Source organism: Fukomys damarensis, unplaced genomic scaffold (assembly GCF_012274545.1).
Source record: "Fukomys damarensis isolate Sample0158 unplaced genomic scaffold, DMR_v1.0_HiC HiC_scaffold_1, whole genome shotgun sequence".
In the NCBI taxonomy this organism is placed as follows: Eukaryota; Metazoa; Chordata; class Mammalia; order Rodentia; family Bathyergidae; genus Fukomys; species Fukomys damarensis.
The window spans coordinates 62930951-62946677 of NW_022900913.1; the positions used below are offsets into that span (position 1 = coordinate 62930951).

A 15727-nucleotide genomic window follows, 5' to 3' on the forward strand; every position below is an offset into this window, starting at 1 on the left:
TTTTTTTTTTCCCTTTTTTTTTTTTTTTTTTTTTTCATTTTGAAGGGAAAGGACCACTTACGCTGTTTTGACTTGAGGCCACTTATTTGCAGACTCACCTTCAGTTTGAGTTTGATGTTTCTTCATGATTGGATTCCTTATGGTTAGATCCAGGTTATGTGATTGTTTTTCAGGATCTGTAGGAGTGCTTGTCCTAGGTATGTTCTGGGGAGGCACATAATGTCACCTTGACTCAATTTGACTGATTACTAGTGATATTAACAGTAATTATTTGTTCAGTGTGTTGTCTGCTGGGTTTTTCTTCTGCTAAATTACTATGTTGTTCTTTGTAATTATAAATGCCCTATGGGGAGATGCTTTGAGACTATGAAAATGTGCTGTTTTCTGTCATTCTTTTCATCAACTAGTTTCAAGAACCCATTGATGAGTCTTGACAGGATGGGTCTTGTCGTGGTTTCAGAATGGTGATGATTTGATTCTATAATTCCTTCTACATCCTTTGGCATTTTACTGTAAGGAGCTCTTCCTTCTCTCCCAGTTGTTCATTTATCTGTGAATGCATATGTGTGTGTATGTGTTTTATAGAGTTAGACTCATCAATTTGTTTTGATATTCAGCTTGCTCTAGATTTGACTCAGTGGGGGTGTCCTTGAGCTGACTGCTCTGAAGGACAGCTCTGTAAAAATGAGCATTTGCGGGTCTGCCCCAGTCTTGTTCCGCTGGTCTTGTTGGAATTCTGAACAGATCTCCTGGAGAGTCTCAGATGTTCTTTGGGGTTTGGAATATGCTGGATCATTTTCCAGAGGGTACATCATGGAGTCCTGCTTTCCTCCAGCCATCTGCAGAGAAAGCAACCCGCTATGCCTGCTTCACACTAAGCTTCTGGGTCAGAGCTTCTTTCAGCGAAGGCTACTGTAGTTTAAAAAGTAATGAAAATAATAAGTTTGAAAATCACTGGATAGGGTGACCTCCACTGCAGGCCCATCCTGTCCCACTGAGCCCTCCCTCCCATTTCCCTCCTCTGACCCACATACATCCTCCTTTGGTTCCTTTCCCAATGATAGCCCTGCAGTAACAAAAGCTGCTTCTCACCAAATTAGTAAGGAGGCCCCTTGATGCTCCTGAAACTCAGCAGGTTTGGCTTGTGGGTTTTTGGTGGTAGAAACTCATAATTCTTAATTTGCTAAGTTCAGTGTTTTTACAGGAAGCCAAGTGCTTAGAACTCCAGGCCCTTTTGAAAGCTTGGTGGGGCTCAGCAGGCAGCCTGGCCTCACTTGAACCTCCATGTGGTGACTATTCAAGGGCTGGTGGTCAGGGCCTGGTGGCCTCGAGACCACAGGGAACGTGTGTGCTTGGGCACTGTGTTGTATATTCCCATGGTGGAGTGGCATTTCTTGATCCCAGTGAGTGGCTGCTGCCTTGGTGCCTGACAGTCTGGGCTTGGGCTGGAGATGGGTCAGTAGAGGATATAGATACTTATGACTCTGTAGGTGTGATACAGAGAGCTGCTCCTTGTTTGTAGAGAAGGTGGCACCTTCTGAGGCACAGCATGGTTGCTCTGTGAGATTTCTTTGGGTACTATCTGCTCTGCTGGCCACACCAGCCCTCTTCCTGTTCCATGCTCCCTGTCCTCTCCTAGGCCTTTCCTCCTGTGTCTACTTGTTCCTTGGTGTCCCGTGGACTCTGAAACTCCTGGGATGGACCTGTTAGGGGTTGGGTGACAGTCTTTGGAGCCTCCCAGGGAATGGTAGAGTCATAGTGAGTGTCTGGTTCCAGACAGTGAGGGGAAAGGTCAGTGACAACTGGGAATATAGGTGGGTGGTGTTGTCATTGGGGTCACTTGGGTCCTCAGAACAAATAGGAGGGCAAGAGGAGGGTGGTGGTGGAAGTGTAGGGAGCCAGGTAAGAGACCTCAGACCTTCCCCATGTGGGGAGCAGTGAAAACTGATCTTCGATTCTCAGGAGGGAGAGGACAGGAGTCGGGTCCTCCTGAGCAGATGGTGCCTGTGCCTGAGTGGTGGACATGCACTTGGGGAGCCCACATGGTGACCAATTGATGGGGATACGTGAGAGATCTGGGGACTAGGTTTGGATTGCCAGATATAGATATGGTGCCCCAGCAGAGACAGGGTGGAGGGGCTGTGAGGAGTGGTATATCACAGGAAGGTGGTAAACAGTCCCTCCAGAGGAGGGGCCACATGAAATCCAAGAGCATGTGCCATCTATGTGCAAGGTCAGGCAGCACCAGGTGGCTTGGCCACCCCTGGTCTCTCAGTACCCAGTTCCTCTTCTCCACCATCCTCAGCTTCCTTTCCTTCTGGCCTTAATATATCTGTCTGTTTCTCTGTCTTCTTCCCTCTCATTTGTATTTCTGTATCAGAAATGAGCCTGTTATCTCAGAGCTTCTCAAATTTTAATCTTATTTCAGAATCTTGTTCAAACACAAATTGAAGGGGCCTGAGATTCTGAATTTCCCACAAATTCCTGTTACTGGTAGTGTTGTCTGACCCAGGGAGTCATTGTCTTGTTTTAAAACAGACATTGTCCAAAGAGGACAAATCAGAGGAAGGTGGTGCTGAGGAACTCTAGGTCAGAGAGACCCAACAGGAGGTGTCTGTCCTCTGAAGGCGCCATTGGACGGTCAGAGTCTGGCTCTCTGGGTGTGGGGTGCCCAGTGCCAGATGAGAGGGCACTTACTTGGTTCTTAGAGAGTGCTATTTGGTGGAGATATACAGACTTTTTTTCTTGATGTTATTCCCTAATCAATACAGGAAGTAACTATGTACAAATATATTTTAATAGGTATTATAAGAATCTAGAGATGATTGAAAATTTATGAGAGGATGTGCATAGGTTACATGCAAGTACTATACCATTTTACATAAAGGACTTGAGTGTCTCTGGATTTTGATATCCACAGGGTGCAACTGTATATCGGACCCACACAGTGACCTCCCTACTTAAGACTAGTTGGTTAGTAGCCTTAATTGCATGCACAGTCTCTTTTCTCCTTTTTATGTACTGATAGATTATACTTCCTGATTTTTTCACTTTGTTAAATAAAAAGTGGCAACTAAATATTCTTTGAAGTCCTTCTGAGATCTAATTGGTAAAATGGGTGATTTGAACATCACACCTAATTTTTTTCATTTACTTTCTGTTAAAATCACATATAAATTAAGGGGAATTTTAAAAAGAAATCAGTTTACCAGGTTGGGGATGGTGGGAAAGAAAACAACAAGAAAAAATTTGCAAGCTAGGAATGCATGTATGGGTGACTCAGTTTAAAATGTAAGAATCGATGGTGCTAGATTATTTCAGAGAGTAGGAGGGGAAGGTGAGCAGCAGAGATGGGTAAATGTAAAAATAGTTGGGAAGCAGCTGACATGGTTATATCTCCAAATTGCTTTCCTTCTACAGGGTGCTGTGTTCGCCTCTTCCACTTTTAACTGAGCATTGGAAAAGTGAGGTCTTAGGAGATTCCAGGTATTCTAGGGTTTACAATGTTAAGATCCCGTTTCCAGTCTTCTAACCCCACTTGGATCCTAGAACACTGACAGCCATTCCCTTGACCTCCCTGGGGAAGCTACACTAGGCTAAGAAAAAAAAACCAGGGGTACTGACCACAAGGATTTCCCAGCAAAAAGTCAGCAGGTCACCCACGACAGAAACTCATCTGCCTGAGAACTGAGCCTTCCGCTACTGCTTCCTTAGTCACTCAGTCATGAGAATTGCCAGGAGTTACTAGAATTACTAGACATCAGAGGAAGGTGCCTAACATGAAAGCAAAACAAATAGGAAAAGAGAAAATTGCAACAACCTATTTACAGAAAGACCTAAGATACTTCCTTAGATAGAGAAATACTGTATTTGTGACATAAGAACAGGACACTGTAAAAAAGCACATTTACAACACAAAAAATTGTTTAAAAAGTTAAAAAAATATGGCAGAGCAAAAATATCAGAACTATTAGAAGATAAAGTTGAGGAGTCTTCCAGAAAGATGAAGAGATTGACAATAGGACCAAAAGAGTAAGAGAACTAAAGGGTCCACACCCATTAAAAGCAGCTGCAGAAAGGGAGACCAGAGGAACACAAATGGCAAAATCCTAGAAAAAATATTTCCCAGAATAGAAAGTTAGAAGAATAGAAGTTGGAAGGATCCTTGGGATGAATGTTGAGCCATGTGGGAGAGGCTAGATCTAGACCAGTACCTGAAATCTCACTGTGCCTGGAAGACAATTCTGCAACTTCACACAAAGAAACAGTCACATACAAAGATGAGAAATCCCTGGCTTTGGGCATCTCAGTGCTCTAGAACATAGAAGATGGTGAATAGTGCCTTCTTGCTGTTCTCCATGAAACCGAGTCTCAGCCTAGCATTTACACACAGTCAAGCTTATTGCAGACTGAAGGTAGAATAAAGGTGTATTTTGAAAAATCTGGTCAGAAAAACTCAGCTTTTGCACTGATGGATTTCTTCACACAGGCGCACAAAGACTGGACATCCTGTAGGCCATAATGCTAAAAGAGGGAAAAAGGAGTCGGCACCGGTAGAGGTAGAAGCATTGTCACTGGAGTCTCCCAAAGGGATTTCTTCTGGAAGAAGAAACAAATAGAACTTACTGAGAGATTTAGACAACAGACATTGAATTTGAGGTTGACTATTGGTAAATTAGTAGAAAATAACGCAAACAAAAATAATCATGAACTCCAGAGAAAGTTGCACAGGAAAAGCAAAGCAATCGAGATTTACATGGTTCACTTTGATAGTTCATGAGGTTATCCTAATGTCAGCTCTGAAAATGACTCCATCCAGCTCTACAGTTTAACTATAAATATGTAGTAGAGAGATGGGAAAGACAAGAGTGACAGGGTAGCTTGGGTGTGGGGAGAGGTTTGTGGGAAGCAGAATTAAATCCACATCTTCTAAGGTAGTAAGTAGACAGGTAATGCCTCAAACTAGAAAAAACCAGGGAATGGTAATGCAAGCATATTAGATACCGACATTTCTAAGACTATAAATAGTAAGAGTCAGCAAGAAGGTTAGTGTTCCATGGAAAGAGGATAGCTTGGCCTCAGAGTGAGGCTGGCGTATGCTCTTTTCTTAAAGGGAGATTTCACAGTGATTGATTCTTAGATTATGTGTAGATATAGTTTTGAAAAAGATCTAACAGCAGATGTAGACTGCGTAGCATATGATGAAGGTACTGTTTAATGAAAATTATTTTAGTAGTGCATGCAGGCATGTACATACTGCATTGCTTCTTGTTAAATGTATTTTGTTTGCTTGTTTTTATTTATAGTATTGGGGATTGAACCTAAGGCCTTATGCCTGCTGGTCATTTGCTGCTATAGCCTCAGCCCGTACAGTGCATTTCTTACAATCAGCAGGGGTCAAACAATTGGAAAGCCATTGTTTAGTGGTTTCTCATTGCTAATTCACTTTTCACATTTCTAAATTGATCAAATACATACATATGTATATGTATATATATATATTTTTTCTTACAGTTGAGTGTGTGCCACTTTTTTAATTAGAAAAGGTCAGGAGGGGAGGGATGTTACAGCTTTCTATGGTATAGAGGTATAAGGGGAGCCCTCTCAGGAAGTGGCCCCATTTGTATTTATTATACCAAAATGGGAAAGGGTGAGAATGGAAACTTTTTTGGAAAATCACTTAAAGGCCACCACCCCTTCAGCCATTTTTATACTCTTAAAATCCACTTGGGCCTTTCCTCACGTGCTTACAAATTGTTTTATAATTGCAAACAAGGATGTTCATTTCATATTTAATTCATATTCTTTCTCTTCTGCTGGTTTATTTTCATGAGGTAAATCCTTAGTCATGAGTTTGTTAGATTAAGGGTATGACCAGATGTTTTTGGTGTTGAATGTCTGTAACTGTTGCTCTCCAAGGATAGAAACATATTGGTCTGCTGCCAGCCAGGTGTGAAGATGCTTGCCAGCATTGGTGGTAAATTTAGTGTAAAATAGTACCTATGGGTTGTCTTTAAATTTAATTTTCAGTTACATTGAATATTTTTACATGTTAATTACATTGACCTTTCATTTCTATATTATACCAATATTCTTTGTTTACTTAAAATGAGTTTTTTGTTTTATTAGGTATGAATCTTTCCAGGTCATAAATATTTACCTTTTCTTATAATTGCAGCAGCTGCAGACAACTTTTATCATTTGTGTTTCCTTTATTATTTTACTGTTACTTTTAATCATGTGGGAAGTTTTGGTAATCTTGTACTTTGGATTTGTTTTCCTGTTGTCTCAGGAGAGAAAATGATTAACATGGGCTTGCTGAAATAGTCTTTCCTGGATATGTGTATATATGCGTACCTGTGTCCCCTTTAAATATTTAGATTGAGTTTTGCTTATTTAATTCTCCTCAGATTTCTTATCAGCTATCCCAACACTATTAAATAATTCTACCTTTGCCCTGTTTTGAGAGTGCCAAATCCTAACCACTAGACCATGAGGAAAGCTTGCCCTGTTTTGAGAAGTTGATGATTTGTCAAACGTATGCCTTCTATTTGCCATGTAAATGCTTTGCTTTGTGCTAATAAGTTCTTGGAGTTGAGACAGCTTGAGGTCTTGGTAACTGTTTTCTACTCTCACAAAATAGCTTTTGGATTCTTCACTGCTGGAGAGGTAATTAGTACTAGGGAAAAGTTTATTCATTCACTTTTAGAAAACTAAGGTTTTTAGTCGTTCATGCGAGTGTGTGTGGGGGGGTGCACGCGCACACGTGTGTGTTGAGGTAAATGGTCTTGGTGTTAATTGAACATGACAGTTGGTAAAAGGCTAAAATAAATTTTGCTATCATTTGGTATGACTTGGTTTAGCAAATCAGGTGAGGTGCCAAGGTTCATGGTCCCTTTGGGGTCATATAAGATCAGATCAGGTATCACTGTTATAATCTTCCAGCTTGGGCTTGAACCCCAACAACACCAACACAGAGTTATCTCCTGTTCAGTTGTGAGGAAGGTGAAACCAATGGGGGAAGGAAGCCAGGAGCCCTGTGGAGGTGTCCCTGATGCCTGCCTCTTTGTGAGGTTCCCAATGCTCTATGAGTGTGTGCCCTTTATGACCGCCCTGGAGCTGAAAGAGACCAGAGATCAGGGTGAGGGTTCCTGTGTCCCCACAGGATAACCAGGGGTCCTAGGCAGGAGCAGCAGGGCTGAGTCATCCGTACTGGCAAGACCTGTTTGCTAATTAGGTACTTCCTCTGTGGCGCTGCAGTCTGGGGGAAAGGAGGAGTCTGGCTTTTTACTTCCTCAAAGCTTCTGGAAGGTTCTTTGCTGTGGCCACAGGGCACCTTCTAGGATCCCTAAGCATCTGGGTATCATGTTTGACCTAGTCTTCCAGACTTTTCCAGGAACTTGGAGGAAGACGGAACGCTCATAAGGGTTGAAATCATCTTGTCCACAAAAACAACAGGGTTTCTACCACCCAGAACTTTTTCCTGCCTTCTAGTACACTTCTGGGTGAGTTGGCTGTTTACCTGATAAACTTAATTGAGTTGTAGGTTTAAAGTGCTTTTTTCCTACACTCATGAATCCAGCCCCCTGTAGTCCCTCCCCCAAATACATCAAAACCGAAAACAAAACCCCCAGTGCTTTGGGACTCTGTCATCTGTGGAACACAAGCAAGTGAGTGTTAGTTCCTTTGGTTGGTTGTCACCCCGCCCCATGCACCCTAGAGGGACCATGGCTGACCCCTGCCCATGGATCCTGAATGTCTTAGTCACTTGAAGTACTTGTCAGTAAGAAGGATTTAGGGCCTCACCCAGGCCTACCGCAGATCTGGGGTCTGGGGAATCTGATTCTGATCAGTGATCCTGATAGTGCCAGCTGAGCTTCTCACACTGGCGACATCAGGGCCTGGTCAGTAAGAGCCTTGTTTCAGTTGGGATGCTGAAGCTCCGAGTACAGGGCCTTTGATGGGCTTGGCTGGGCCATGCTGCTGCAGGAAGGCAGCTGTGTCTCAGTAGGGAGCTCTTTGCCCTCCCCGCAGCCACCCTGTGGCCCCCTTGGTATCTGAACTCAAGTGTGTACCCTACCACAGAGTGCCAGGTCCTGAGGATGCCTGTGTTCCCTCTCACTCTCACAAGGTGGTGTTATAGGCAGAAAGAGAGGAGGGTAGACATGGGAGCTGCCAGGTGCTGTCACCTCTCTGGCTAGGTTTTGAGGTTGGACAGGCCAGGCTCTCTCATCAGGGTACTGACCACTTTTCTGTCCCTCCCAGGAAGGCTGCAGCAAGTTGAGAAAATGGTAGGGTGTGCTCTCCACTTGAGCTCTGCTGAGCAGCCACAGGGCCTGTTTTCAGGGGAGTATGGTCTTGTGCTCCTTGCTGACATGTTTTTCTTAGAACGTTACAAACCAGCACTGGGCTCCCATTGGCCAGTCCCCGAAGAGGTTTTGCAAGTAGCTTCTTCCAGCTTCTTACTGGCGCTCAGGGCAGGTTGTTCCTTGCTGCCATGGTAAACTTGTTTTTTCTTGCCCTCAGCCCTCTGTGCCCTGAAAAGTGTGAGTTGAACAGGGGCACCTATGTGACCTCAGACCTTGTGTTGTCCCCATCTTGGGCCCCCTTCCTCCCATTCAGCCTTGCTTGGGTGACAGGGAATGGTGCAGGAAGTTCAGGGTCACTGTGTTGCCACTGGGGTTCAAAGCAGTACTGATTGGCCAGGCCCTCAGAATCCCCCTTGGATGGCATTCACCTTTTCTTAGGACTCTGTGAGGAACTTTGGGGATGGCCACAGACAAATAGCTCCCCCCCTTAACCCCTCAGGTCACAGGCTTTCCCATAAAGGTTGTGTAGTCCCGGCTTTACTGCACCCCCAGGGGCCTAAGGTTATGGTAGGCAGCACTGGGCTGCGTGGGTTAACTGCTGGCCACTGTGGGGTCAGGGATCCCTACCCAGGCCAGTTTGTCAGGGTCTACCTCTCTGTGTGCTAAATTGGGAGGTGGTCTCAGGTGTTAAAAAGCAAGGACAGAGCCGGGCTTCCTTACTGCCTGCCTGCCTTTTGGGTTTGCGTAGTGCCCACAGTTGGCTTGAGCCCAAGTCGCCTGACCTTTCATCTCTCCTTCCCAGACATGGCTCTTTGTGGTTAAATACTGTATCCTTGGTTGGCTCTGGTGGATGGGAAGAATGTAGACTATGGAACCCTCTGTACTTGGTTCAGATCCTCTGTTGTTGCTTCCTTGTCCTTGAGCAAGTCACACTACTTTTCTGAACTCCTATTTTCTGAGCAAAAGGTAGAAAAATAAAAAAGGGTTAGTAATATTTGGGATTAAGAAGATAACTGTGAAAATTGTCATCTCCCTTTCAAAAATTCTCCTCCTGTTCTTTTGTTTGTTTCTCAGGGATAACAGAATTCTGCTTCCCCAGGAGCTGGTATTGGTAGTGGACCTGTGCTTGGTCTTAGGACACTAGGGAGATTGTGTGGAGATGACTGGAGCCTGACTCTGAGCCTCACCTTTGCTTTTTACTTGGGGGGTGCTTTTGGGTGTTATTTGGAAACTAAGCCTGCCCTCTCATCATCCCTGTCTCTGTAGGCCCTGCCTCTCAGAAGATGCACTATTACAGATACTCAAATGCTGAGGTCAGCTGCTGGTACAAGTACCTCCTGTTCAGCTACAACATCGTCTTCTGGGTAAGTGCAGGGGTGCGGCCATCTTCCTACAATTTTTCATTATTTAGTAAGTCATCATTCTTCACATTTGATGTGTAGGCCCTGGTTGAGGCTCTGGGATGAGCCTAGTGGGCAGGCTCTGTGGGCTGGTGATAGAAAGCAGACTAAGGCCCTATTTACCTCTGCCCAGATGCTTGTCTCCCTGTCTCCCTGTCCTCATCCCCTGCCTCCAGAAGGCTCCATGAAGTCATGGCAGCATGGTGCCTTGTGTGCACTTGACCATGGGGCTAGGGCCCCTCCTCTAGGGTTCTGGGAAGTGACAGTGGACAGGGAGAAAAGTTCTGCCCTTGTGCTGACAGTTCACCAAGGGTGATGGGGCTTGCTGGGCATCAGAGCAGTCAGGAGGCTGGGACATCTAGAGTTGTCAGGGAAGAGCTTCCTGAGGAGGTGACTTGGGGCCAGGACCTGGGATGAATGAAAAGGTAGCCAAGTAAATTCTGGGGAGGAAAGCTCCAGGCAGAGAAGCCTGCAGTCACAAAAGCCTTGAGGAATGAGCTTGGCATGTGCGAAGGACAAAAAGGTGTCATTAAGGGCAAGAGGGGACACAGGTGAGGACAGAGGTCCATAGGGGTGGTAAGGACTCAGTAGGTAGTTGGAATTATTTTCTGTTTCTGTGAATAATGCTTGGAAAGTATGAGTTAATGGAGTGACTGCAGAGAGGGTAGAAGATGGTCGCACCCTGTTCACTAGTGGGAATTTGAGGGTGGAGTGGTGAGTTTGAATTGTCTCTTAGCCACCTTCACAGGAGTGGCATTTTCTTTTGTCTGTGACTGTCAGAAATTGAGGGGCTGGTTGAGCGCATCACCAAGAATGTATTAACTGAGAAGAGGGAGATCTGAATATTGGGTCCTGGGTCCTGGGGACTGGGTGGAGGAGGAAAGCCCCCTAAGAGCTGACTGGGAATGAGTGTCCCCAGGTGAGGGAAACCATCCGAAAGGAACAGTCAGCTGTGCCCAGTGTGGTGATACAGGATGAAGACACCAAACTGGCAGTGGCTGCATAAGGTGGAGGCTGTGGTGACCCTGACTGGAGCTGCTCTGTGCTCTGGGTGACGGTTGAGGGATGACATCCAGCTGCTGTTGGCTGAGGAGCCAAGGGAACATGCTGGAGTGAAGTGGTGCCTTCTGACAGTTCTTTTAAAGTCTCTGGCCTGAAAGAGAAGAAGGAAGACTGGGCCCTGGCTGGTTGTGGTCGGGGGCCCAAGGGATAATGGTGTGTGTCTTGTCTGTGGGATTGGTCCAGTGAGAGGCGGGCACTGACTGTGTGGAGGCTTTTAAACCACTCAGCAAGCATGGTTTAGAGGTATCTGTGGGGAAGATAGGCAGGGACAGAGTGGCCATGACACATTGTACTTCTACTGTGGATTGGTGGTTCCTTTTTGGACTGGAACTCTTGAGAGCAAAGCTGGCGTACAAAGACCTCTCATCTTTTCAACCTTGATTTTATAGCATCATTTCCTGGCTGTTTATCTCCATGTAATCGGGTTTTTTTTTTGTTGTGAAAGATAGGGTGGGATTTAGTGACTTGACTTTTTATCAGCAGAGTCTTCACTGCCCCTGTAGTAGGGGACTGCTGGCCATTTGGTGTGGGTGTGTGTTAGTGTTCTGTCACTCTGACAAACAACTGAGGTAGTTCTGGTAGTTCACTTACAAAGGGAAAAGGCTTATTTTGGTTAATGCTTTACTCATGATTAGATGGGGAGTTTGAGCAGAACAAATTATCTCATGGCCAGGAAGCTGAAGGGGAGTGAAGGGGATAGATACTCACAATTTCCTTTGAGGGCACGTCTTCAAAGACCTGAAGATCTCCCTCTCCACCCTACCTCCTAAAGTTACTGCCACTTCCCAGTAGTACCACTCTTTCACATGTGGGCCTGTGGGGACATTCAGCATCTAACTGTGGCTATGCAGCTTCTACAGGTCCCTTCTTTGGGAAGACTGTGCCTTATCCTTACCATGTAGAGGGGAGCCCTCTGCTTCTATGCTTGCAAACATTTGTGCCTTGGCCTCTGATTCTCACCCTGATTTCTGCAGCTGGAGCAAACTCTACTGCTGCTGTGGCTGAGGGCCCCAGTTAGTTCTCTTTCTTCAGAGGGTCTTCAGACCTGCTTCTTGGCCCCCTTGCTTGGTAACACATTTGCACCCCAAATTCAGGTTGCAGAGTTTGTGAATCCACAGTTGTAAAAAGTCTCCTTGGTTCTTGAAGGGTGTTATTGTGTTACCAGGGTTTTGCAGACCTGACAGTGTGTGGGGTTGAGAGTTAATCACTTTTGAGTTAGTGTTCACTGGGGCAGAACAGAAGGGCATAGGAGCAGTCAGCAAATGAGAGCGCTTGGTTGAGAAATGCAAGTGCGAGGCCAAGTTCCTGCTCAGGCAGAAGCTGTCCAGCTTCTACCTGATATGTCCTGGAGGGATTTTTCCACATCATCTGCCCAGGAGCTGGCAGGGAAGAGCTAAGCTCAAGAGCTGAGGGTGAGCACAGCCCTCCAAGAGCTCTCAGAGAAGGAGGGAGACAGGCTGCTGGGGACTGTCACCTGGGCTGAGTGTCTTTGATAAGCCGGTGGTTTCTGTTTTGGACATTACTCTCCACTGTCTGTCTGCCTCACAAGATGGTTGATATGCTTAACAGTCCTTACCTTGTCAGAGGTTTTTTAAATAGAAAGATATTATGAGCCTCATGTTCCCATTATCTGGCTTCAAAAATTACCTACTCACTCATGGCTGATGTTTCTTCATTTGGGTGCCTTTGGACTATTTTAAAACAAAGCCTAGAGAGATGATTTTGCAGTGTTGATTTGGTTTGACAAATGAAAGGTGAGCACTAAGGATTGCTAGTGAGGCAACTCTGAATATACAGAAGGCAACCTGTTGTTTCTGTGATCAGTTCTAGGTGTAACAATACAAGCTTTTAATTTTTAGCAGCCTGCCACCATTTAGCATTGTTTTTGTAATAACTTGCTTTGTACATCATACCTGTTGCAATTTTTGACTTGGGGCTGTGATTTCCAAGGGGCCCAGAATACCTGCCTCAGGTAAGAAACATGGATGCTGCTGGTATCTCTGTGTGGACCTCATGGTCATGGGGATGTTAGGGAAAATTGCTTCCAGCAAGAGAGTACTGGCACTTTTTACTTTTTTAAAATCACTTTTTGGTTGTGCTAGATCTGTTTCTAGTGCCAAATCTCATTTCAACTCGGGAATGCAAATCAAAACCACAGAGAGATACCACTTCTAGTCCATTAGGCTGCCTATTTAAAAAGCAAAAAAAAAAACCCCCAAAACAAATAAACAAACAAAAACACTAAAGAAAAACCAAACCGAAAAAAACCTCAAACAAAATAAATGCTGGCAAGGCCGTGGGGACATTGGTACCCTGTGCACTATTGGCAGGGATCCATCAAATGATGCAGCAGTACTAGGAAACAGCCTGGTGGGACCTCACGGAGTCACACAGAACTGCCACAAGACCAGCAGTCCTCCTCCTGGGTATGGACCCAAAAGGGCGGAAAGCAGGGTATGGAGGTATGTGCGTGCACACCATGTTCATAGAGCGTTACTCACAGCAGCCCAAAGGTAGCCATTGTTGGTTGAATGGACATATAAAGCGTGGTATGTACGTGCCACAGAGTCTTATGCACCCTTAAAGGAAGGCAGTTAGGACATGTGCTACAGCAGTGGATGAAGTTAGAGAAAATTATGCTAAGTGAAATGAACCATGTAAAAAGGCAAATACTTTTTTCCACTTTAAGACATGCATTGTGTGGTTCCACTTTTCTTATAAAACCATAGAGACAGAAAGTGGATGCCAGGGAATGGGGAGGAGAGAGTGGGGAGTATCTTAGTCTGTGCTGCTATACTGGAATACCACAGCCTGAGTAATTTATATATGATAGAGGTCCATCTGGCTAATGTTTCTGGAGGCTGGAAAGTCCAAGAGCAAGGAACTACATCTGATGAGGTCCTTCTTGCTGTGTCATAAGGTGGTGGAAGACATCATTTGGTAGAGAGAAAGACATCATTTGTTTGAGAGAGAACAGAACAGGGCCAGACTCTGGTGATAAAGGCATTAATTCATTCACAAGGACTTTACCTTCATCACCTCTTGCACATATCAGATGTGAACACTGGCATTAGCGATTGGGTTTATAACATGAATTTCAAGGACACATTCAAACCATAGTAGAGAGCATTATTTAATAGTTATTTAATAAGTACAGAGTTTCAGTTTTACAAGATGAAAGACTTCTATACACAGATAGTGTTGATGGTTATACTACATCGGATGCACTTAATGCCCCAAACTGTGCACTTCAAAATGGCAAAAATAGGAGCTTGATTTAGAGGCACATATGTATAATTCTAGCACTGTGGGAGGCAGAGGCAGCAGGATCACAAGTTTGAACTCAGCTTGGGCAACATAGTGGCATAGTTAAGATAAAAAGGGCTAGGGATGTGCTTGAGGAAGAGACCCTGGGTTCAATCTCTAGAACACATCCTTTTTTTAAAGCTAAAATCAGTTTTCAGTCATACGTGTTGTATCACACTAAAAGTTTTCAAAGTCTGACTTTGGCTTGCAGAGGGAGGAAGCTGGAGGAGCCACATGTGGCCCCTGTCTTGTTCTTTACCCCAGCATGGTTCTATAGAGTGTGAGGTCTTGGTTTAGTTGAATGAATTCTGGTAATGTTGCAGATGATGCCTGAAACTTCAGGGTTGCTTTCCACCACATGTAGGGACTTTTAATCTGAAAACACTGGGATAAAGCCCTTGCCTGGATGTAGGTCAGAATGATGAACTAGGATTCCTATAAAATACGGACAATGGGTGGCAGTTACCCAGCAAGGAGAGCCCTCTGCTTGTTTTAGTTGCAAAAAAATGTCCTTTTAATTGATGTTCTGCCATTGACATTGTAGTGGCTTAGGTTAAGTCTGAGCCATGGCTTTTCTACTTGTAAGCTTTGGACCTTCATATGCAGCCTGTCTCTGACTGAGGAGGGAGCCATGAATATTTGTGCTCTGTAGCTAGCATGGATATGAGGTCCCTCCTTCAACTAATGGATGTCTCCTACCGGGAGGATGAACATAACATCTGTGGTCCAAATCAGGAAACCTCCGAGAGTGGAGGTTTTGAGAGTTCTGCCAGAACAGCAGGTATACCCCAGGGCCTCTCCCAGCATAACCAGGACCTGGCCACTCTACCTGAGAGTGGTGGGGCAAGGCCAGGGTGGGAGGTGAGTGCTCTTTCCCTCCTCCTACGACCACATCTTTGTGGGTAGAGTCTTGTAGTCTGCATGTGACCTTGCCCGTGCTCCTCTTTGTAGAGGATGTGGCACCCCTCCCTTAGGTGGTCTCTTGTTCCTGAGCTCCTCTGAGAACTGCTTTTTGTGAACTGAACTCTGTCCTTGTGATGTCAGACCTGGAAGCCTGATCTGATCCCCAGGTGTGAATGCAAATAGTTTCTCTCCTTCTGCTCTTGGTAATTAAAGCATGGGAAAGGGAGAAGTTTAACATCTTAATATAGATATCTATTATCTATTAAATATAGATGTGTATTGGTATTGGACTGCTTTGCAACTTGTCAAATTTAGTACATGACGCATTTTGGTGTGAAAATTTTGCCCCTGTACTCATTATTTATGTAAGGACGAATATGGACATACCATTGCACTTTTGTTTTAATTACTGAAAAGATATAGTATCTTTTTTTTTAGTGCCTTTTTCTTTTCACGTATTTTTTTTTTTTAAATTTACAATTGCATGGCAGTTCAAGAAGCCCCAGACCTTGCATCCTGAGATGATTGTATGTTCTCCAACATGCCAGTCTCCACCTGTAGGTGTGTGGATTCATGCCCTGTGAGCAGTGGCCTCCTGTTCCTGAGGTCTGCATTCCACATTTGTATCCCCTGGTATAGAGCATTCTGAGTGGCTACATAGTCTTCCCAATTTGGTTTTGTTTTTTTACGTTCCTGTATTGGAGACAGGTATGGTGGTGTGTGCCTATAATTCTAGAACTCTTGGAG

The 15727-nt window shown here is 44.7% G+C and overlaps 1 protein-coding gene across 3 annotated transcripts in view; it reads left to right on the forward strand.

The window, feature by feature from the left end:
- Positions 1–15727, forward strand: part of Tspan14 (tetraspanin 14) — a 50439-nt gene that overhangs the window by 14724 nt on the left and 19988 nt on the right. For 2 of the 3 annotated variants that reach the window (XM_010629540.3, XM_010629541.3), the window contains exon 2: positions 9576–9673. In XM_010629540.3, coding sequence (XP_010627842.1) covers positions 9576–9673 — 98 coding nt within the window. Of the gene's footprint in view, positions 1–6649; positions 6670–9575; positions 9674–15727 lie in introns of those variants that run through there. The other variant, XM_010629543.3, reaches the window with a different exon arrangement.